The sequence below is a fragment of the Gracilinanus agilis genome, chromosome 3 (assembly GCF_016433145.1).
Source record: "Gracilinanus agilis isolate LMUSP501 chromosome 3, AgileGrace, whole genome shotgun sequence".
NCBI classification, from domain to species: Eukaryota; Metazoa; Chordata; class Mammalia; order Didelphimorphia; family Didelphidae; genus Gracilinanus; species Gracilinanus agilis.
This window is the reverse complement of record NC_058132.1, coordinates 396904296-396929577: the sequence shown is the minus strand read 5'-3', so window position 1 is coordinate 396929577 and position 25282 is coordinate 396904296. Positions and strand designations below refer to the sequence as shown.

Here is a 25282-nt window from a genome sequence, read left to right as displayed (position 1 = left end):
GGTGGAGTAGGGGCGGGGGCGAGCTAGAAGAGGGAGGGAGACAAGCCTGGCTGGGACAGCAGCGTGGTCTGGAAGGGCTGCGGAGAAAGCAGTGAAGCCTCAGGAAGAGGAGGAAAAAGGCAGTAGAGGGGGATGCAAGAACCTTGAACTTCTCAGTCTTTGGAAGAGTAGGAGGAGGAAGAGAGGGAGGTGAAAGAGAGTCGAGAGGAGGAGTTTTCCAGCCCAGTCCCACGTCTGCTCCTACCGTCCCCCCTCCCCTTCCTTCGTTTTCTCTTTGCTTCTCCAGCCCCCCTGGTGGAACCCAAGGCATCGGGAGGGAAGGAGAGCGGGCCGTGCACTATGGGAAGCTCCTCGGTTCGGCTCGCGCTGCTGCTACTGCCCCTCTACGCCTGGCTCTGCCTCGGCTTCCCAGGTAGGAGCGGGGAGGCGGGGCAGCCAGGGAGCTCCGGAGCAGGGACCCCCTGAGCAGCCCCGGGGTCCCGACTCCGCTGGGGTACTAGAAGCTGCGGGTGCGGACGTTTTGCTAGAGTAAGCTCTGAGGAGGGAGAACCGAGGGACTTTTTCTGCATGGAAAAAGTCCGCCGCTCAAAGGAGGGAGCGAGGAGGCGCCGGAGAGCCTGAGCCTTGGCCAGGAGCCGGGCTTGCATCTCAGGGGTATCAGCCCCTAGCTTCCCCAGGGAGAGGGTCTCCCTTCCCTCTCTCGCCTCGCCAGGCTGTGCTCCTGAAGCACCCTCGGGCTTCGGGGAGCCAGCTTTTCATTCAAACTCTTGTTGACGTGGGAGGCCGAGCGGAAACTTCTGACTACTTTCTCTCCATCCTCAGTGAGGCTAGCCCTAATCTCCATTTAGTTCCCTGGGGTCCCCACACTTCCGGGGGCGGAGTGGGGGAGAGGATATTGGGCCGGGGAAAGTGGGATGCGGAGCTCTGCAGAAGTTGCTCCTTCTCTTTGCTCCTCACCCTGTCCCTGTCTTTATCTACTTTCAGCCTGCCAGGAACAGACCCACGTTACACAAACCAAACAGCAGGACAGGAGTTGGGATTATGGACAGGAATGAGAATGGAAAAGGAGAGAGACCCCCTCCTATTGGCTATAGCCCTCTCCGGGCAGACATTTGAGGTTGTCTTTTCTGAGGAAGGGAGATGCCTTATGTGTCTCTGCTTTAATTAAAACAGGAGGGAGGCGAAGAGAGGAGCATTTAAAACTATACACGTGTTTGGCGTAGGGTGAGGTGAGGATTGCCTGTAACTCGAGGACTCTGTTGCATCCCTGGTATTTATTGGTTCCGGCATGAAGTTGTGGAATACCCTCTCTGGAGCTGACAAGACTCTTCCTGTTTCCAGCTGGCTGGTTGATCTGTGCTTCATTTGCAAACAGCCTTGGAGATCCAGGACAGCACAGATGTGTTCTCCGTGCCATGGTGGTATAGGGAGTGTTTTTATTTGGTGTCACTGGAGAGCAAGAAATCCTTTCAGGAACACTTAGGTGTCCATCCAATATTTGTGGAAGGTATAATTTTACGTGTCTTAGAAACGATCACAATGATACAAATAGAAGTAAGAGTTTGGTTTAAGCTTTGTTAAAAAAAAAAAAAAGAGGACAGCAACTGTAATTAAAACTTCATCTTCAGTGCCTTATTTAGTGAGGGGAAAACTCAACCTTAGAGTTTAAAGCCAGTTTACTGTATTTGTATAGTGGGAAGAGCACTCGGTTTGGAGTCAGAATACCTGGGTTCTAATATGTAGACCCTAACCTTAGTCTCTCTGCCCCTTGGCAATCACTTAAGCAATGTTATTCCTTTGTTTCCCTATCTATGAAAAGAGGGAATTATACTAGATGATCTCCAAGCTTTTATTCTTGTGAGGCAATTTATTCAGGGGAAGTCTTGAAAGAGAAAATAAATCAGGAAAGGATTACATTCACCCTGAGGTCTGAGTATTCAGGTGCTTTAATGAGAATATTCAGTCAGTCAGCCAGCCAACAAACATTTATTAAGTCCTAGTATATGTCAGGCACTGATATTAAAAACCATTGAAAATACAAAGAAAGGGAAAAGGCATTCCTATTTTCAAGGAGTTAGCAGTCTAAAAGGGGGAGACATATATGGATAGGCTCATTTGAAATAGGTATAAAAGCAAGGTATTATAAAATCACATGCACATGGCTTCTCTGTCTTCTACTGGTATATATGTTGACTGGGGATGACAACAAGAAATGAGGATGTCTGAAGCAGAGATGATGACAAGGTTAGAGATGATGACAAGAATTGTAGTAGGTAATTGGGGTCCAATATGGAGTCCAATTACCTTGTTGAGCTGGGTAAGCTGGGACAAGAAGAGTTTGGAGCTCTTAAGATTGAGTTCCCTATTCTAGGATGATTTCTATTTGTGTAAGGAGGATTGCTTATTATCAAGGATGCTCCCCATCTTACCTAGCTTTGATGATCATAGCAAAAAAAGCATCCAGATGATCATCTATCCATGTCAACAAGTCCACTTAGAGCCTAAGGTAATTTCTTCAGTGTATTTTATTCCACAGTTTCCTTTTTATTTATTGCTATTCATATTAAATACTATATAGAATATCCAGTTATTTATGTGTGTTTCAACATAGAACCAAGACCATTCTACCAAGGTTGTAGGACCATCCCTCAGTGAAATGCAGCAAATCAAGAAAGGAGACAAAGTTTTGCAAGTAGGGGCTCAGAGCTAAGTTCATATTGGGTAGACTTACAAATCTACACATTCCTTGGCAATGACTTGGTACCTGCAGAGAGAAATGGAGCTGAGAGACAGAAGGTCACTGTTTATAAGCTATAAAAGAGAGTGTGCTCAACATTTCTTCCCATGGGTGACCTTTGTTAAAGACAACTTCTGGGTCTGAACATGGCCATCAATGTTACATTGATAGTAGTTACCCATAGCTTTAGAAATGAAAGAGTCCTTTATCTGGACTAGGCACTTCAGTTTACAGATGAAGAAAATAAGTCCCAATGAGGTGAAATAACTTCTTAAAGTCACACAAATAGTAAGCAGCACACCTGAGATTCAAAATATGACAAAATCTAGCATTCTTTCTACAATATCATAAACATCCTCACAATGAGACAGTGAAGTCACTAAGCAGTTTCAGGTCCTAGGTGATGTCCCTATTAGATTTCCATAGCATATATGTGGTACCAATGCCCTTCATGGCCTAAGATATCTAATATCTCTCAGCTGTCCAACCTGTGATTACAAATGCACCCTTCTTTTTCCACTCCCTACTAAACTCATATATCTGGCTCTCCTGGTCTTCTACAGTATGCAAGGTGTTGATAAACTAATCAAAGCCCTGAGAATACAGTATATTATTACCACGACAAAGAGTATAGCCAGAAAAAGAGTAGTCAATAAAGGACACTTGGGGTTAGGGGGAACCACATAAAAGAAAAAAGAAAAAAGATGAGGAAAGAGTGATAGAGGTATAGAAAGAGTGATTAGGAGGGGAATCCGGTGAATATAGTTTCTGAAGCCAAAATCAGAAAAGAATATTGAGTAGTATATGATAGTTAAGTTGAGGAAAAGCAATTTGACAATTAAAGGGTCATTGTAATAATGGAGAGACGATTCCATTGGAATAGCAGGAACAGAAGCCATATTGCAAGTTGAACTGAGCTTGAGGGGTTGAAGAAGTAGATGCATTAAGTGCAAATAAATGGTTCATAGAAGCTAAGACTTTTCTAGGATTCTGGAGACCTTGGCATTTTTGTAGGTGGATAGGAATGTATCAGAGAAGTAAAGATTGGCAATGCATAGAAAAAAGATTGATTGTTTAGTAGTTTGCAGAAAGTTGGGGAGGTGCGGGAATGGAGAAAGAAAGGGATCAAGGGCAGGGATAGAGGTTTTAGCCATGTTAAGGAATAGCAAGGATATCTTTTCCTCTGTAATCAGAAGGAGGAACTAGAAAATGGGTGGTGAAGTAGAACTGAGGAATCTTGTGTTATATCATTCATTTCAGGGAAATCAAAGGTCCAGTTATAGACTATAAGCATTTTTTATAGAAGCCTTTTGGAGATATCTTTGCTGTTTAACTGAATGGAGTTACTCTAAGAGAGTGGATTTTCAGCCAGCCTGAGGGAGCAGTAAATGTTTTGATGGGCTTTATATCTAACTACATAAAGTCTTTTTAGGTCTTTTTTAAGTCTTTAAACCTTAAATATTCGATTTCTTGTATGTTTGCAAAATGTACTTACTAATACTTGCATATATGGATCAGCTAGATGGCTTAGTGACTAGAGAGCCGGGTCTGAAAACAGGAAGTCCTGGGTTCAAATCTTTATTCAGATACTTCCTAGCTATGTTGCATTGAGTAAGTCATTTAACCTTAGTTGTCTAGCCCTTATCACTCTTCTTCCTAGGAACCTATATTCAGTATTGATTCTATGACAGAAAGTAAGAATTTAAAAAATAATAATACATGCATATATTTTGGTGATGATTCTTGGTAAATGTTTGCATTAGGAGAGGAGAGAAAAGGTCATATGAAACAGTGGCTGGCTCTAGAAGTAGACATTTAAAAAGTGGTTAATTTGGGTGACATAAACACATTTATATACATACATAAATATGTGTATACATGCATATTTTTGTTATTCAGTTGTTCAGTCATGTCTGACTCTTCATGACCCCATAGACCATAACACATCAGACCCTTCCTTGTCCTTTGCTGTCTCTTGAAATCTGTCCAACTTTATGTTTGTTGCTTCTAGGACTTGCTTCTTTATTCATCTCATCCTCTGCTGTCCTCTTCTTTCTTTGCCTTTAACCTTTCCCAACATCAGCATCTTTTCCAGTGAATCCTGTTTTATCAGTATGTGATCAAAGCTTCATCTTCTCTGTTTGACCTAGTTTGAATTAATTTCGTTAAATGTTAACTGATTTGATTTCCTTGCTATCCTAGAGACTCTCAAAAGTCTTCTCCAGTACCACAATTTGAAAGTATCAATTCTGTGTGCTTAGCTTTCCTTATAGTCCAACTTTTATATCCCATATATTGCTTCTGGAAAAAAACCAAAAAAACATGGACCTTTGTCAGCAAGATGATGTTTCTGCTTTTTTAGTATGCTGTCCATACTATGGACGTTCTCCATAGCTTTCCTTCCAAGGAACAAACAACTTTTAATTTCATGGCTGTACTTACTGTTTGCAGTATTCATGAAATCATCCTTCCTCTATCCCCAACCTTCTACAAGCAACTATCCCCTTATGCATTGCCAGTGTGTGTACATATTTGTGTATATATTCACATGTATATGTAAATATATATATACATATACAGAGAGAGATAAGGTAAATCACTCATATATTCATCTTTCTGAATTCTTTCTTTAGAGTTTTGCTTCTTTAAATGTGTTGTAGTCTTTTTTGTTTTTCTCTGTCATCTTTGAAGTCATCAAAGAAATTTAGAATATATGTTTTTTGAAAGTTACGGATATTTTTTGTTTTTACATTACTTACATTTAAAACATATGTCCTCTTGCCCTGCCCAAAAGAGCCATTCCTTATAATAAAGAATTTTTAAAAAATAGAGAAACAAGCACATCAGTAAAATCAACCAATACATTAATCAAGTTTGACAGTATATATAATGTTCTCTATCTATAGTTCCCCTCTTCTGCAAAGAAGAAAGTGCACTTAAAACAGATTAAAAGTCATTAAAAATCATAAAATATTAGAGCCATAAAAGATCTTAGAAATTACCTAGTTCAGTTCTCATTTTACTGAGGAAACTGAGAGAGAGAATTTAGGTGACATCTCAGGTCTCACAGCTAGGTGGTATTGGAGGATGAATTAGAAGCCAAAACTTTTGCCTTCCAGCCCAATTCTCTTTCCACTATTCCTTGTGCTAATCAAACATCTGGAAAATACAATGTGGGACTTTTTATGACAGAAGTAGGAGAAATAGGGAAGGAATGGCTGAGGTGAAGAAAACTCATCCAAAGTGTGGCCATGAATGAAGAGGAAATAAATCTCAAAATGTTTGCTATAATTGTCTCTCTAGGTTTGGTGCTCTGAGGACAAATCCCTGGTCACCTTTTCCTAATTATGGTTTGAGAAAATCTTTGGTAAAATTGCCCGTATGTGTAATTGATGCAGATTAGTTTGATTTTGAGAGTGTTTTCATTATTTCATTTTTATTTTTTATATTTTATTTTTTCAATTACATGTAATAACAATTTTCAATATACATTGCCCAAATTATACAAATTCTGAAATTCCAAATTGTCTTCATCCCTCCTTTCCTCCCTTCCTCCCTCCCTGAGATGGTAGGTAATTTGATCTAAGTTGTACATAAATGATCATGCAAAATATATTTCCACATTGGTCATTATTGTGAAAGAGTAATCATATAAAATAAAAATCCCCCAAATGAAAATACAAACAAAATAAACTGAAAAATGCTCTGCTTTGATCTGCATTCCAAACCTAACAGTTTTTTCTCTGGAGGCAAATAGCATTCTTTGTCATAAGTCCTTCAGAATTGTCCTGGATCATTGTATTGCTGAGAGAAGCTAACAGTTGATCATTCCACAATATTCTTGTTACTGTGTATAATGTTCTCCTGGTTCTGCTTATTTCATTTTGCATCAGTTCATGTAGGTCTTTCCAGCTTTTTCTGAACTCATCCTGTTCATCATTTCTTATAGTACAATAATATGAAAGAGTTTTTAGAGGCAATTAGGTGAATTAGTAGATAGAGCACTGAGCCTAGAGTCAGGAAGACTTTTAAGTTCAAATCTGACCTTAGACACTCACTAGCTATGTAATCCTGTATTAGTCATTTAACTTCTGCTGCATCTATTTCCTCAACTATAAAATGGAGATAATGATAGCATCTACCTCCCAGGGTTATTGTGTGCATCAAATGTGATATTTTTAACATGCTTAACATAGTGCTTGACGCATAAAAGGAGCTTGATAAATTCCTAGTTCTTTTCCTTCCTGTTTTCTTAAAGCCCTTACCTTCTGCTTAGAATAAATCCTATGTATTGGTTCTAAGGCCAGAAGAGCAATAAAGACTAGGAAATGGGGGTTAAGTGACTTGCCCAGGGTCACCCAACTAGGAAGTATCTAAGGCTAGATTTGAGCCCAGGACCTATCTTTGGTCCTAGCTCTTTCTCCATTGAGCTATATAGCTGTCCTCTCATTCTTGTTTTAAAATAAAACATTACCAATCTGCCTGTCTAGTTGGACTGTTCAGTAGTTCCCTACTCCAAGCAAACAAGTCAAAGGCTGTTACAATCTAACTTCCTAAAGTCTTAGCAGTGAAGATTTGCCTATGTTGCTGTTGTTTAACAGTTCAGGAAAACTGAAGAAGGCTGTGATTATTATTTTAACAAAACAAGATCACAGAAGATCAGCCTTATGAAATGACACATTTGGATGTAGCCATTAGAGATGGAGCACCTGATTCAATAGGTACAATTAAAGTCTTACCTGTGACAGGCTAGACATTTCTGTTTAGGTCTAAACCCTGTTACCATGGGACGGACCCAGACCCTAGCACTCAGAGAAGGGGTTGCTAGAGCAGGGGACTCTCATCTGACATGTTATTTCCTGGTGACAATTTAGATGCAGTATGTTATCAGCAATGATTGGCACTGAAGCACTGGATCCTTCCCATTTTGATGGTCCCAGGCCACTTGTGGGATGGGGGGTGGGAAGACACTGGTGACCACAGCAGAGAGAAAAGCGTGTATGGGTCAGAGTTTCATGCCTTGTGAATCCAGGGCAATGCAAGAGCTGTGGCTTCCTGGCTACAGAAGCTGATTTTCAAGCCACGAACATATTCTGTTTAAGCAATAGTCAGTCCATTGGGGGCTGTAAGATGAGAAACTGACTGCAGTCACAAGCTGGAGTTGGCATTTATTATTTTTATTGGCCACTTGTTCTGCTTCATTCCCTTCCAATGAAGCTGAGTGTTTCTCTTGCTAAACACAGAGATACTTGTGCCAGTTCTCTTTTCAAGGGAGCACAATGCTCTGTGCATAGTAGGTACTTAAAAGTTTATTGAACTGAATTGAGAACTGAATTGTGGATAATAGAAACTGACTGTAAAAAGAAGGATTTTAGGTGAGTAATTTTATAAATTTATGGCAGAGTACAATATTTATTCCCTAGAATCAACAAGTGCCTTTCGCAACAAAATTCTGGTTGACAGAAAGCTAAGGATACCCTTCCAGAATAATAATTTAAGAACAAACATTAACGAAACAAAATGAAACAAAGACCTGCTCCTCAATCATAAGTCTTGGGGAGTTTCTTCTGCCAACCTCTTTGTTTTAGATTATGACTGATTTCTGTCCTGCCCATTCTTGTCCATTGTTGGGTTGTTTCCCCCCCCCCCCCCACTAGGCTGGGTGCCAGAGACTCTCTCATGGGGACATAAATGTTGCTTCTTCCCAAACTTAGTTTCTGCTCTCCCAAAATGAAATCGGAGCACTTTCCAAAAGCTAATTTTCTGCCATGAACTTAGAAATACAGAATTACAGAACTAGACAGAAATCTTTAGAAAGACTCCAATGCAATCCATTTATTTTACAAATGAGAAAACTGAGACCCAGAAAGGTTGAGTGATTTGTCTAAAGCAGTGGTTCCCAAACTTTTTTGGCCTACTGCCCCCTTTCCAGAAAAAAAATATTACTTAGCACCCCTGGAAATTAATTAAAAAAATCTTAATAGCAATTAATAGGAAAGATAAATGCACCTGTGGCCATCACTGCTTTCCTGGATTGCTGCAGCACCCACCAGGGGGCGGTGGCGCCCACTTTGGGAATCACTTGTCTAAAGGTATGGAGGCACAAAGTTTAAGGGCAGCTAGGTGGCGCAATGAATAGACTGCCCTGCCGGAAGTCAGGAACACTCATCTTTGTGAGTTCAAATTTGACCTCAGACACTTACTAGATATTTGATCTTAGGCAAGTTTGCCTCAATTTCCTCCTCTGAAAAAGGAGCTGGAAATGGCAAACTACTCTAGTATCTCTTCCAGGAAAACCCCAAAAAGGGTTATGAAGAGTCAAATGGCAACTGAAACAACTGGACAACAACAAGAATAGAAAAACTTCGTGGAGACTTTTTCTTTTTAAATAGTAAGCAATTATTTTTTTAAGAAAACAAAACCATGTCTTCCACTGGGTGACTTCCACTTTGTTCTTTTTATTACTTAAGCTTTTTTTTTTTTCTTAACTTCCTGTGTTATCCAGGTTTGAGAAAACTGGTCAATAGGTCTGCTTAATGGATTTATGTAGGCTAAAGAGGAGATTTACTTTATAGCATTTATGCTGTTTTGTGTTTTAATTTTTCACATTTTTTTTTGTCTGACTAGGAACAATATTTTCATTATAAAAGCCTGATGTTAATCCTGCTTACTTTTCAGAGTCTCCTTGGCATTGTTTCAACACTATCATAGTTACACAAGATCATCTAGGAGTGGGCTGCTATAGCAAAAAGGTCTGGCAGCAAAACCTCAACTGATCTTAGGAGTGTGCTAATTATTAAATTTGTATGCTTAAGAAACCCTGATTTGATTGCCAGTATTTGAGTAATTATTTACTCAACCAAGGAATTGCAGATTGTCTGAGTTAGAAGTTATCTAGTTTAAACTCTTCTTTATATGGATGAGGAAAAAGAGGCCCAGAGAAGTTATATGTGGACACACTGTCACACAGCACAGCCAGCAAGTAGTAAATCTGGCTTTTTTTTTTTTAAAGTCCTGTAAGCTGCCTCACACTATTTAGGATATGCCTTTCAACTTTTGGTTTTTAGGACTGGATTTCTTCTTGTTGGGAATTGCATTTCCATGCTCTAATCCCTATCTCATGTCAAATAGAAGAACATTATGGTGTGGTGGGAAGACCTCTGGCCCAGTAGTCAGGAGAACTGGGTTTGAATATTGGTTTTGCTGCTAACTTGTTGATTGATCTTGGGCAAGTCTTTGCCTCTCCTCTTGGCTTCAGTTTCCTTAATTTTAAGAATCAGTGTGGACTAACTGAATCTCTAAGGTCCCTTACAACTCTAATACTCTCTGAAACTTTGTGCAGTATTGTCACATCGGATTGAGATTATGTACAGAATCCCTGATTAGAGCTAGATAGGAGATTAGAGATCAATGAGTCCCAACACCCTAGTTTCTTATATAATTAATAAAATTCATATAATTCTTTACATATAAGATCGTGTTTTATCTTCACAACAACCATAGGAGGTTAATACTATTATCATCCCCATCCCTATTTTACAAATGATGAAACTGAGGTAGACAAAAGTCTTATTCTTAATTTGCCCAGAGTCACACAGAACTCAGGCCCTCCAGAATCTAGATCCTGCATTCTATCAACAAAGCCACCTAGCAGCCTCTATAAAACTTATTTAGGTTCAGGAGAGTTAAGGAGGCAAGATGGTATGAGGGGTGGGAACACTGGCTTTGGATTTAGAGAATTTAGATTCAAATACCATCTCCTGTCTGATATTTTGCAAGTCACTTATTCTATCTGGACTTCCTTATATGTAAAATTAGAGTGTTGAACATGAACCCCTTTGGCAGTCTAGTAAAGCCTGTGTGCCACTTCTCAGAATTATGTTTTTAAATACATAAAATAAAACACATAGGATTATAAAGGAAACCCGTTACACTGAAATAAAGATTTATTTTTTCCTAACCAAGTTCACACCCCTCACCTGAAATCTGTCTCTGGACCTCAAATTAAAAACTTAATTGGCTTATGATGTCCCTTCCAGCCTTAAGCCTATGAACCTGAGTTCAAATCTCCATTTTGTTACTACCCTTATAGCCTTGGACAAATCATTTACCCTCTCTTGCCTTGATTTCCTTGTCTGTAAAATGAGGAGGGGGAACTGAATTCAGTGATTACTAGGGTCCTTCCCAACTTTAAACCTATGATTGATTGTTTAATTTGACTTGCTCAAGGTCATAAGTAGTAGAAGCCTCTGTAGAGTTTCTTCATGATTCTGTGAGTAAAGAAATATTTATTAGATAAGAGAATAAACAAAACTATATCATACCAGTTCACTAGAGAAAGTAACTTTGAACTGAAGTTATAAAAATAATTTATCTTCAAGGGGTGGCTCTCTAGTTCTCACTCACCATAATTTTGTTTTTTTTTGCCTTAAGACACAGATAAAAACTTAAATTCACATTTGTTCAGAGCAGAGATTGTATTTTATTCATAAAAATGATAATGGGTTATACACACCCACATCATTTGATTCTCTCAACTGAGTGAGGTAGAAAATGCAGATATTATTTCCTTCATTTCATGGATATGGAAAGCAAGACCCAGAGACTAAATGATGGTTTAACATCACAAAGCTATGTGATGAAGCCTTCATTCAGTTAGATTTTCAGACTCTTAAGTCCCAGGCTTTCTCCATTATACAACATAATCTCCCTAATTTATCTTCATATCTTCTTTATAGTACTTGTAATTGTATTTGTACTTGTACTGTATTTGAACAGAAGCTCCTTGAGGGCTGAAGCCATTCCATTTTTGTTTTGCCTATTCCCAATACTTAACGTAGTATCCGCCTAATAGAAGTTGCTTGTTGAATTAAATTGTGTAATAGGAACAGTAATTCTAGGTGCCATTCCTTTAGTAAGTGTTATTAACAAATATTTGTTGATGGAGTGACTAGAATTATTTCATGGAATAAAACTACATTTTTGCAAAAGGTACAAAATACTAAGAATTGCCAAAAATGATTAATTTTATCAAAATAAGACTACAGAGAGCCAGATGAGACCTGAAGTGATCTGAATAAAAGCTCTATTTGAATAGGCAACAAGTCACAGAATGATTAATCAAGAAGGTACTTGGATATCAAAACAAACTAGAACATTATTCCAGGTGACTTGAAGAATCTCAAGAACTTTTGGGCAGGATTTTCAGATGGAGATTTAGGAGAGGTCTGGGTAAGGAACATCATTCACTGATGGGACAGCTAAGCATCCGTTTTCCAAGAAATAATTGTTTGCACCTGGTTGTTCTAGTTTCACAGAGCACTTTGGGCTCTGGACCTCAGGGGATTCATTCCTGAGCCAAATGATTCACTAACCCATCATTTCTTTAGGCCCTGCTGGATACTTCCTTAGCCAGTGCTCTCCGGGAAGCTGATACATGACTTTGGACATGATGGCTCAGATAAACCCAGAGGTCTGGGGTTATAGATTCCTTGGATAGTTTTATTATTGTTTTTGTTTTCTTTTGTTTTTATTACAAAAAGACCGATGACCCCAAACAGAGCTTGGAAGCAGAAAGAACTATTCCCTCAGATGGACCACTTTATTTGAAAAGAAACTTTGAGGTCAGCCCACAGAATTTCATCTGCCCTTCACATTTGTACGTATCCCCTCCCCATCTTGAAATATAGCAGCTGCTCAATCTGCTTTCTCATAGAATTACAGCATCATAGATTAGGAGCTGGAAGAGACCTAGCAGACAGCTAATCTAACTACCTCATTTTATAGATAAGGATTTCCTGCACTTTCCCATTCAACTCATTCCCAGTGAATATCACTTCATTGCTGATTTTATTTCTGGCTTCTGTAATGGGTGATTCTGAGTTGCTATTTAACAAAGGCTAATCAGAGTTGTCTAGATGCCTCTTTGGGTTTTATGTTAAGAACTTTCAGGCATTTTGGCTAAGGCCTCAGTACCCAGTGTGGTATGGTAAGGAAGGGGTACCATCTGACCAAGTCCACCCCCTTGACTCTCCTATAGAAGTTTACCCCACAAAGAGCTGTGGTCCATATGGGTGTAATGGGTTTTACATGGGTATTATTCAGAGGAACTGTATCAGACTTGTTACCAGTGACTAAGCATTGGTGAGACATTGTCTCCTTTTTCTTGGCAAGACTGACATTGTAATCCTCTATGAAAGATGTTTTTCATTTTGATTTTAGTGTATGGCTTTTGTTAGGACATTTACAATCAATCCCTGATTTCCTTCATGCTTTTGGTTACTGGAGCTATGGACCTATTCGCTAGATCAGGGAAACCCCTTGCCATATGCCAGGCAATATCTTTCATCTTCCCAATATTGTTTTCTGAATTGTCTTGTGCAAAGAACAGCAGAGACCAGTGACACTGATCATAGAGTAGGGTTGGTAGTGGTGGTGATGGCGGTGTAAGGGGTAAGAAGACTGGAAATTAGGAAGGAACCTAGTTATGAAGAGCTTTAAAAGCCAAATAGTGGATTTTCTCTCTGATCCTATAGGTAATAGGGAGCCACTGCAGTTATTGAATGGGGTGGGGACATGATCAGGACAACCCTTTTTGAATTTCAGGTTGATTGTCAAGAGGAGGGTAAACAGGAATGGGGAAATGTTTGAGGCAGGGAGACTCTCCAATTGTTGCAATAGTCCAAAGATGAGGTGATAAGAATCTGAACTATTGCAGTGTCAGTAGTTTCAGAGACAGAAGAGTGTGTATATGAAAAATGTTATGAAGATAGAATTGGCACGACTCAGTACCTGGTGCAGTTATAAGGAGTGAAGATTTGAAAAGGACAAAAGTTATAAAGAAATGGGAATATAATATTACTGTAAATTCAGCAATATTTTTCTTGATCTTGTCTAAGATAGACATCTAAGAAATAAATTCATTTTTAATGGTACAATAAGTTTTGACTCCCAGAAAATTGTGGTCAGTTTGGATATTCAACAACACTTGTAAAATTCTGGCATCATTTTCTTTTACACAAAATGAAATGGAACTGACCCTAGATTTCTGATCTATATTTTCCTTGCACTCAACTTTGGAGGTCCTCTGCTATTGCAGGTGGTGTGGCTACTTCTATTTCCATGTTGCTTCATGCGCATTGATAGCTCAGAACAGCTCCTCATCTAGGGAGGTGCAAGAGTTTTTATCTGCTGAGTGGCATGTAGCACTTGGTCCAGCATTAATAGTTCTTTCCATCTAAGTTTGTGGGAGTGGTGGACCTTTTAATTGCAGCATGTTTTCCTTTTCTGTGGATGATTTGGGGTTATCTTTTAGCCTTGCTATTCATCAAACAGGACACTCAATCTCCTTGCTTTGGACGTTTTCTCTAACTCTCTCCGGTGTATGGAATGTTCTTCCTTCTCATCTCTGTCTCCTGGCTTTCTTCAAATCTAAGTTAAAATCCCTCCTTCCAGAAGAAGCTTCTCCTAATTACTCTTAATATTAATGACTTTTCTCTGGAATTATTTCCAATATGTCATGTTTATATCTTATTTGTACATAGTTGTTTACATGTTGTCTGCCCCACTAGGCTATGAGCTCCTTAAGGGCAGGGATTGTCTTTTGCCTTTCTTTTTATTCCTAGCACTTAGTCCAGTTCCTGGCAAAGAGTAGGTGCTAAATAAACTTTTCCTGGCTGATTAAATTGATTGACAATGGTCCTCTTGACTTGAATAATTTATTCTGTGTACTTCATTACATTAACAAGTATGAATTTTACTATTTTTATCCATATGCCAATGGAAAATTGTGGAGGATGCCCATCTTAGGCTGCTTCTTGTAGAGACTGAACAATTATTTGGGTTTCCTTTATCTTGTTGCTTTTGAAAAGACAAAACTTTAATATTATCATTTACTGTGCTTATTTAGTAAGACTTTGGACTTCATAACACCTCAACTCCAATCTTCTTAATTTGAACCTTTCTAGTAAACCATGACATTGAATCCTCTAGTCCTACAAAGGGCTTTTATGCTCATGTAGAAAATCTCCCTAGCTGGGAGTTAGAGGAGAATTTACTTCTGGCCTTAACATACGTCAATAACATTTTATGTAACAAGTAACTTGCTTAAACTCAAGTAACTTGCTTAAACTCCCTTAAGGTCAATTTATGCATCTTTAAAATGAGGGGTGTGTGTGTGTGTGTGTGTGTGTGTGTGTGTGTGTGTATGTGTGTGTGTCTATATTAGATGATTTCTAAGTCCTCTTTAGATATTACCTTCTATGAATTCTTATTTGGTATCACTCGCATCAGAGGTAAGTGATATAAAAGACTTTATCCAAAAACACACAGTTGGATGCTAACCAGAGTTTGTTTATTATAGATGATCAATTCTCTATCACTGGAGCCTATAATTCATCTCCAGTATAAGGATAGTGGTAGTTTTGCCTTTTTATCACTTATATCTCAATGTCTCATGGAGTCACTAGCTTCCACTCAACCAATTCTGATTTTTAAGGATCCACTTTCTTCAGGGTGTTTTTTTTTGGTGCCTCTTTATCAAGCTGTTAATTATATTTTCATTATTTTCTTGCATTTCTCTCATTTATTTTCTTCCATTGCTTATTTATTTTCTTCCATTGTTCTTATTTTACTCTTAAAATATTTTTTGCTCTTTTTATCTTTTTCTTTTGCTCTTCAGAGAATTCTTTTGGGGCTTTCAGGCCAGCTTTTCAAGTTATTGTCTTCTAAGTTTATGTCTTGAGCTTCCTTGTCACCATACAGGATTTTTATGGGCAGAATTATGGTCAAAATTTTTTAAAATTTGCTCATTTTTTCCAGCCTACTTCTTGACTTTGCATGTTATGTTAGAGTTGGGCTCTGCTCACCTCTGAGAGGGAGTGGGGAGGATGTCTGGTCTGAGTCTTTTGAGTTCTGCTGCTTTCGCAACTCAGTGGGACCCTGCAAGTTTTCCATGCTTCCAAAGTGGTATGATTGGTGAAAGATTTGTTCACTATCTTTGTAGTTTTTATACAGGTAGAACCCCCCACTCCACTGAGACTAGAATATACCTTTCTGCCCTGAAACTATGTATTAATATTGGGTAGTAGACAACAGAGCTTCTAGAGGGCCCCATTCCTGCTACCAGTGCTAGTGCAAGGATCCCTGGAATCTGTCTTTGCTCAAATGTTCAGTCATCTTCTTTTCTTTGTGCACTGAGCTACTCTCTGCTGCTGCTACCATAGCCACAACTCAGTGCCACTTCCACTGCTGGACTACTCTTTCTTCTTTCCTCCTTCCATTTCTTTCCTTCCTTCCTCCAACCTCCTGTCCTGTCTGTTTCAGAGATGGAATTTAAATCCAGGTCTTCCCAACTTTTTCTGATGGAGCCTTTCTATATATTCCCTCATACTTCCTCTAATCTATTTTGAATGGTCAGTTATTTCAGTTCACTCTAGCTATTAATTATTAAGTCTTTTTCACTGAAGTTTCAGCTGATTTAAAGGAACCAAATGAGTTTGATAAATTGATAGCTATCTTACTAGATGAAACATTTATTATACACTTAATATGTTTCATGAATTGTTTTAAGCATTTGGAGGTAGAAGTATGAACAAGCAAGGAAGTCTCTATATTCAAGAGGCTTACATTTTTAATGTTAGGAGGAAAACACATAAAATAAACCTAGATAATGAGGGAAGAGAGGGAAAGGGAAACAAAAACTTGATAGCCAGTGGTGAAAATGCTGTGAAAGCCTAGAAATGGACAAGATTTGGTCAAAACTAATCTGTCAGAGGCAGAACAGGCTCTGATGATGAGGCGATGATGGCCCGAGTGGAGATGGCGTGTCATATAAATGGTAATGAAACACTAGAAAATCTGACTCTAGTAAGTGCTGGCAATTTTCTTCTATGATTCCCCAGTTCTCTGTTCTACTTTTCCCGATGAAAAGGTAAGCAATATGATATTGATAAAACATGTGAAGTTATGCAAAATATATTTTCTTATTCTTATGTTGCAAGAGAAGACACACAAACTAGAAAAATAAAATGTGCTTCAATCTGTACTCAGAATCCATTATTTCTCTCTTGAGAGATAGGTAGCTTTTTTTTTTTTATCATTGATCCTTTGTAATTGTCTTGGATTATTGTGAAGTACAGATGAAGAAATTGAGGTGCAAGAGATAACTTGCTTAGAATTACATAGTAAGTCAAAGCTGGTGTTTGAAATAAGATCCTCTGTCTAGGGCAAATATGCTTTTGACTGTTCCACAATTGTCTGTTATTCTTACACTGACCCAGACTGATTCTGTGCCTACTCATGTTCACCTACATGCCACCTACTAATTTTTTTTTTTTTATCCTGGGACTCCATTTTTCTAGGAGCATAGGGCCACAACCAGTAGGCAATGGGACACACAGTCGCTCAGGGTCACTCAGCTGGGAAGTGTTTGAGCCTGGACTTGAACCTAGGACCTTTCGTCTCTAGGCCTGGCTCTCAATCCACTGAGCTAGCCCAGCTGCCCCTACTTTAGGTTGCAGTTTCTTTAGCAGATGTAGTTTTTATAGGGTGGGGTTGCTAGCCCCACGCCCAACCCTCCTCCTTTTTTCATCCGGGCTAGGGACCGTTCTTGGCCCAGGAGTGGTAAGGGTGGGCGATAGGGGTCAAGTGACTTGCCCAAGGTCACACAGCTGAAAGTGTCCGAGGCCGGACTTGAACCTAGGACCTCCAGTCTCTAGGCCTGGCTCTCAATCCACTGAGCCACTCAGCTGCCCCTGACAGCAAATGAGAATTTACAATTTATATTAGCCTTCCCTACTGCAGTAGTATTAGTAAGACATGCTACTAAACATAAAGACGAAGTATGAGTATGATGACAACTGACCAAAGCCAGCTAGATAAAATACTTTGAGTCAGGAAAACCTGATTTGAAATCCAGCTTTAGATGCTTACTAGTTATGTGACCCTGGGCAAGTCACTAAACCTTTGTCTGCTTCAGTTTCTTTATTTGTAGAAAATGCAGATACTAGTACCTATCTCTCTGGGTTTTTGCAAGAACCAAATGAGAATATTTGTGGAGTTTTTTTGGTGTCCATTTTATTTTTTTAAATTTATTTTTAAATTTTCTTCATTTTATTCCAATAACAAATTTACATATAAGTTTTCCAAAGTTACATAATTCACATTGTCTCCCTCCCCTCTTCCCTTCCCCCATCTCATAATTGACAAATAATTTCACTGGGTTATACATGTTTTATTACTTGATACCTATTTCCATATTGTTCATTTTTGTAAGAGTAATCTTATAAAACCAAAACTCCAAATCATACACCCAAATAAACAAGTGAGAAATCATATATTTTCTTCTATATTCCTACTCCAACAGTTCTTTCTCTGAAAGTGGACAACATTGTTTTTCATAAGTCCCTCAGAATTGTCCTGGATCATTGTGTTGCTGCTAGTAGCAAAGTCTATCACATTTGATTGTCCCACAGTATTGCAAGTATTGTGTATAATGTTCCAATATTTATAAAGCACTTAGTACAGTGCCTTATGTATAGTATATACTATATATCCTCTCTCTCTCTCATAATAAAGCATATAGGAATTGTTACTAAGAATGAAGCTACTGATGCCAGGTATATTTAGTGTCAGGAAATTTTATGGAGGAAATTACTTTTTTATTTAAACTTTTTATTTATGTCTTTTATTTTTCTATTAACTTCCTTTCTAAATACACCTCTCTCACTTTCCATTTCAGTCAGTCATCTCATATTAAGGAACTGGAAAAAAAAAACAAGGAAAAATAAAGTAATTCAGAAATATGACCCAACTCATCAACCAAGTCTGACATATATATTATGTATGTATGTACATATGTACATATGTATGTATGTGTCTATCTATCTATCTATCTATCTATCTATCTATCTATCTATCTATGTAATGTTCCACATTCATACTCTCCCACTTTCACAGAGAAGAGAGGTACAATTTCTTATCTTTTCTTTAGAACCAAATTCATTCATTATAAGTATAGCATTACTTTTTTTTATCTCTCCTTCCTTCCTTCCTTCCTTCCTTCCTTCCTTCCTTCCTTCCTTCCTTCTTTCCTTTCCATTTACATGGTCATTGTCATTGTATATATTGTTTTCTTAGTTTTGCTTAGTTTATACTACAATATTTTTATGCAAGTTTTTTATGCCTCTCAGAATTCTTCATGTTAATCATTTTTATGGCACAGTAATAATGAATTACTATGTCAAAGTGGTGTAGTGGATACAGTGCCTGACCTATTGTCAGGAAGATGAGTCTTCCTGAAATCAAAAACTGGCCTCAGACACTTAATAGCTGCTTGATCTTGTGTAAATCACTTAACCTTGTTTGCCTCAATTTCTTCATTGGTAAAATAAGCTGGAGAAAGAAATGGCAAACCACTCTAGCACCCTCTCCAAGAAAACTCCAAATGAGGTCACTAAATATTTGAAATGATTGGACAGCAATATTCTATTACATCCACATGCCACCATCTATCTAGCCATTCTCTAATTGTCAGTGAACTAATAAACATTCATAAGGAACCTAATGTGTGCTAGCCACTGTGTCAAGTGCTAGATTTTCTTTTCATTTCTTTGCTACCACAGAAAATGCTGCTTTGAATAATTTGATTGTGTCTGGGCTTTTCTGTCTTTGTCAGATGGGAATAACATATCTGAATGCATTCTATTTAATAATATATTTCTTCATCTTCATCAGGTAGTGGCAAACTTTGATTATTTATGATTTGCAGGCTTGTTTGATTAATTTGATATTTTAATCTCTAATCATTTAAAATAAGGATCAAGAGGAAGGTTTCTTTGTTTCCCTACCTTGAAGCTACCATAAAAATGGTGTGAGAAGGGGTATCTCAACAAGTTTATTGTTATTTACTTATTTCTGAATCTACCTACCCCTATTTGAGGTTTTCTTGGCAGACACATTAGAGTGGTTTGCCATTTCCTCTTCCGTCTTATTTTACTGATGAGGAAATTGAGGCAAACAGGGTTAGATGACTTGTCCAGGGTCAAACAGCAAGTAGGTGTCTGAGTTCAGATTTGAACTCACAAAGATGAGTTTTCTGGACTTCAGTCCCACCACACTATTCACTCTGCAATTAGCTGCCCCATCTCAACAAATACACAGATATTCTCTTTTCCTTACTTCATTACAAAATGTCCTTCTCATTCCATACCGTCTCTCCATTTGTATAAGCAGCAAACAAATACAGATTTCTTAAATTTGGGTCATGTGATTATATACTGTACATTGGAAATTTGTACTTTAAATTGTTTCTGTTTCTTCTGGTTCTCATCATCATGTATTAACTGTATGACTTAAAACCCATTTTCCCATCTTCCTCCATTCTAAGCCAATGTAAAATAAATTATTACCCAACTTACAGAACTGCTGATTTTTTAAAACATTTCTCCCATTAAAGTACCTCTCCTATCAGTATACACTGACAATAATAGTGCTTATTACCTCTGTTACAGATGTGTGGCACACACACAGTTTGTTGTTGTGAAAGTATATTATAAAGTGCAAAAACATTGAGATAGGATTTTTTTGTTTTCTAGAATTATCTTACTAGCCCTCACACTCTTTTTGATTTCCCGCTCTCCTTTCTTCATCATAACATTGGCAGAGGTTTTATTAGAATTCCATGCTTATTCTCATAGCTATTTTTTTTTAATTTTTAGGAATGCTTAGAATGTTAAACACATGGAAAAGCCTTGGGGATTTAAGAAAAAAGGAAAATCAAATGATATTTTAGAACTGGTCATCTGAGGCTCATTACCTAGATTTAAATTAGATAATATAGTTAAAATGTTTTAGAAATATTAAAGTATTATGTAAATGCTAAGCTTTTAATCATTAAAGAATAGACTGAAAAAATTTCCTAGCTGACCACCCTTACAGTGACCTTATTAAACACTCCATAATGCATTTAACTTTAGACTTTTGGATAAGAGTACTCTTTTTGTTGTTGTTGTTTGTTAAAGCGATTACCTCCTAGCTAAGGATATATACTATGTCAGTTCTAGGGTAGAAGAACAGTAAAGGCTAGGCTTTAGGGTTAAGTAACTTGCCCATCATCACATAGTTCAAAGTTATCTGAGGCTGAATTTGAACCCAGGACTTTCCATCTCTTGGCCTGGCTCTCTATCCATTGAGCCAGCTAACTGCCCCTGAATGAGAATACTCACTTGAACTAACCTTGGGTCACTGCCTTCTACACCTTAGTAGATGGTCTTTACTAATTGCTGGGGTCCAAAAGTCATTCTATTGCAAGTTCTCTGACAATGAATCTTTCTCAACTAAGCCAGGCAGTTGGCTCATACAACAGACACATAGTCTCATTGGGTCCACCTTCCAAGTCTCTCTAGCTTGATATGGAATGAACTTGAATTAGCATTTATTGTGTCTATGCATCTGGCACATAGTAGGTGCTTAATAAATAGCTATTGATTGATCGATATTTGCCAGGCATTATGCTAAGTGCATATTACAGATATGTTCTCATCTAATCTTGATTTGATTTGGCAGAACCTGTGAGAACCTGTGCTTTCCTGTAACAAATAATATTTATATACACTTAAAGGTTTTACAAAGTGCCTTACAAATGTTATCTCATTTGATTCTTATGGCAACTCTGGTAGGTAGTGCTATTATTATTTTCATTTTGCAGATGATCAAACTGAAGCTGAGAATTTAAGTGACTTGTCCAGGGTAACACAGATAATAAATGATTTCAGGTAAGATTTGAATTCAGGCATCCTTGATTTCAAGTTTTATGTTCCACTCAGTATGCCATTTTAGCCATCTGTAATTAGATATCAGAATAGGACCTTAGTGGAGAGGAAATATGCTTAATAAATGAAAACAAAATTGAAGTCCTACTCTGAGGTTTCATTGTGGCATGAAGAGGACCAGAAGCTTTTGAGAACCATGCTGCCACAAATTCTGATAACTTCTAACAAATTGGGAAGATTTTAGATAGGGGCCATATGTGTCTTGTCTGAAGAATAGCCTTGCTGAGCTCAGAATCTCATCTCTAGATGGTCCTTAAGGCAATGAGATTTCTTGCCACAGTAACTTTAAAAGATCATCTATGGAGTCATAGGGAGGCTGGTGCTTTGCATGATTAGAGGGAATATCTCCAACAATGAAATCACAGACCCATACAGTGATAAAGTAAAGGAATAAAACAAAATCGACCATGACACATGTCATTGACAAATTCAAGAAAAAAAATAAAATCAGATCAGAGTAAGACTCTCAAAGTGAAGGGAGATGACAGTTCTGAACTCGAAGCCAAGAGACTCTATGATGCTTTAAATGGTTAAAGAAAAAATAAAAAACAAAGTAGGCCACAATGGATTTTTATAGGAAACCCTAAAACCCCTAGAGGCATGGAAAAACCTGACCAGAAGCACCCAGCTTTGTTTCAATTTACTGTAAACTCTGCCTCAAATAACAAGTGGCCAGTGGTTTACTTAGCAATCATAATAAGTGATTTGTTACTGTTTAAAGTATAGTCAAGTAGCCTGAGAAAAATGATGTTGCAGTCAATGGCTGAAAATCATGTTTATAAACTGAGAGTTCACAAAATGTTTTATGAATATTAGCATGTTTAATCTTTTCAGGGTCTCTGAGAGCTAGAGTGGGTGGGTATTGTTTCTATTCTACAGATGGGACAACTGAGACTTGGAAATTATAAATGACCTTACCAAGGTGTTGTTCTTCAGGTGTTTCAGTTGTGTCTGACTCTTTGTGACCTCATTTGAAATTTTCCTGGCAAAGATACTGGAGTGGTTCACCATTTCCTTCTCTGACTCATTTTATAGATGAGGAAACAGAGGCAAACAGAATTAAATGACTTGCCTAGGGTCACACAGGTAATAAGTGCCTGAGGGTAGATTTGAACTCAGGAAGATGAGCCTTCCTGATTCCAGGCCCAGTACTCTATCCACTGTGTCACTGTCACCAGGATGGCAGAGCTAATAGGTGGAAGAGATCAGATTTAAACACCTTTCTGATTGCCTGTCTAACATTCTTTCCAGTTCAGCATTATCTCTGCCATCCTCACCCTAAACCTTTTCTTCTTCCTAATTTCCTTATTGTTGTTGAGGGCACCATGATCCTCCCAGTCATTGAGATCAAGCAGTTTTTCTTGACTCCTCACTGTCTCTTATCCCTACTCCCCCGACCCCGACCTCCCTTATCCAACCTGTGGCTATTCTTGTTGATTTTAACTTTATAACTTCTCTCCTATATAACTACTTCTCTTTTCTGACACTGACACTGCCCTGGTGCTGTCCACCATTACTTCATCTTTGGACTATTACGATAATCTGCTGGTTGGTTTCCCTGCCACTCCAGTGTCATGTGTCAAAGTAATCCCCTTAAAGCACATTTTGAGCCTGTCATTCTGCTACTCAGCAACTCCAGAGGCTTCCTATCACCTTCAGAATCAACTATAAAATCCTCTGGCGTTCAAAGCTCTTGATAATCTGCCCCTTTGTACCTTTCCAGTATCCTTATGTCTAACTACCTTCCATGTACTCTGCAATTTAATGACATTGGCCTTCTTGCTGTTTCTTGTACAACATATTCCATCTTTCAACTCTCAGCGTTTTCTTTAGTTGCCCACATGCCTGGAATTGTCTGTTTCCTCATCTACTCTCTTCCCTGGCTTCCTTCAAGTGAGACATGATGGTAATGGGTATAAGGGTAAAGACAGGAATAGAGATGGAGATAGGGATGGGGATTGGGATAGAGGCTGGACCTATGATTTCTTTGTTACAGGGAACTCCCAAGTGAGGAAAATGCCTCTACTAGTACAGGTTATCATCTTTATCACTCTTAGAGAGTTATTTAAAGATATAAGAGGTTAAGTGACTTGTCCAGGACCACACAGCCAATACCTGTCAGAGATGGAATTGGAGCCCTGTTGTATTCTTTAATTCATATTTGTAATTGAAGTAATTTAACATGGTCATCTGGGTTATTATATCTTTCAAAGAATCTTGTATAATTTTGACATTTGCATGAGAAATACCTTTGAGGAGAGCATTTTGCTCTAGTAATAAAATGGTTTTTAAAGAGTAAACAAACAATAAATTTAGTGGGATCTTGTATTCAGTTAGTTTTGTGATGGTAGAGATGTAGTCTGCTTTGGAATATCTCCCATGAAAGCTTAACTGTTCCTTTATAAGGATCATTTCAATTCATGGGTAAATTATTGTGATAAAAATTTTATATAAAAGGGGAAGTAAGTCAGTAGTTATTGTTTCTTGGTCATCTTTTTTTTCTTCAAGTGAATAGTAAGATACTAAAATTTTCCTTTTCCTTTGTTACATTTCTCTCTCTTTTATATGACTTGAGAATTAATTACTCAGTGTTCTCAAAACTGCGCAACAAAGAACTTCTCTGTATATGCATGGTCTAATCAGTTTGCATTTATTAAACTTTTTCCCCCATTTGTCGGATTCTGTGAATATACCAGAGTAGGAAGTTCTTCAGTGAAGAAATTTCCCTTATAAATGGTGGTAACTGTTCGTAATTTATACTTAGATTTTAGAGAGTTGCTGAGATCAGAGGTATTGCTGGCATACTACCCACAACATTCCCTGGAAAATTGGGAAATATTTAAGAAAATAAAAAAAATATAAATAATATTAATTTGTGGTTTTCAGGGACACATGTATAGCATAGTTGCTCCTTTCTATTTGAGCCTGAAACCACTGGTCTAGAGCAATGAGAGGTAATGTGACTTATTTAAGGTCACAGAGTCCTTGTATGTCAGAAGCAGGACCCAAACCTTGTTCTTCCTGACTCTAAGGCTAACTCTTTGTCCACTGCACTACACTCTTTCTCTAACTTTTGTATATACAAATTTTTAAAAATTTTAAGTTCCAAATTTGTTCACTTTCTCCATCCCTCTCCCACCCATTTAGAATGCAAGAAATAAGATATCTATTATACATATGAAATTGTACAAAGCTTATTTCTACATTAGTCACATTATGTATGTATGTGTGTGTGTGGGGGGGCACAGCAAGAAAAACAAAGAAAAAATATGCTTCAATATGAACTTATTAGTTCTTTCTCTGTCGGTGAATAGCATACCTCTCCCTTTCCCCCTCACTCCCCCCAAAAAACAACAAACCTTACCTTTTGTCTTAGTAGTTCTAAGAGAAGACTGGTAAGGGTTGGGCAATCTGGGTTAGACTTGCTCAGGGTCATGTAGGTGAATAGTATTTTTAAATCAGGGGTCTTTTGGAATTGTCCTAGATCATTATCTTGATCAAAGTGGCTAAGTCTTCCACAGCTGATCATTTTTAGAACATTGTGGGCATAGTGTTGGTTCTTCTCACTTTACTTTGCATCAGTTTATATAAGTCTTCCCAGGTTTTCCTGAAATCATCTCCCTCATTGACTTCAACTCTGCTGAATAAGATACTCCTTCTAGGGTAAACTCATCACCTCTAATCTTCTCACCATGCTGTTAACTCAAGCCTTGAT

At 38.0% G+C, this 25282-nt stretch overlaps 1 protein-coding gene across 1 annotated transcript in view; it reads left to right on the top strand.

Moving 5' to 3' along the window:
* The first annotated feature begins 339 nt into the window (after positions 1–339).
* SRPX (sushi repeat containing protein X-linked) overlaps positions 340–25282 on the top strand; it is a 93607-nt gene continuing 68664 nt past the window's right edge. The window contains exon 1 of the mRNA XM_044666840.1: positions 340–412. Within this exon, the coding sequence (XP_044522775.1) occupies positions 340–412 (73 nt within the window). The remainder of the gene's footprint in view (positions 413–25282) is intronic.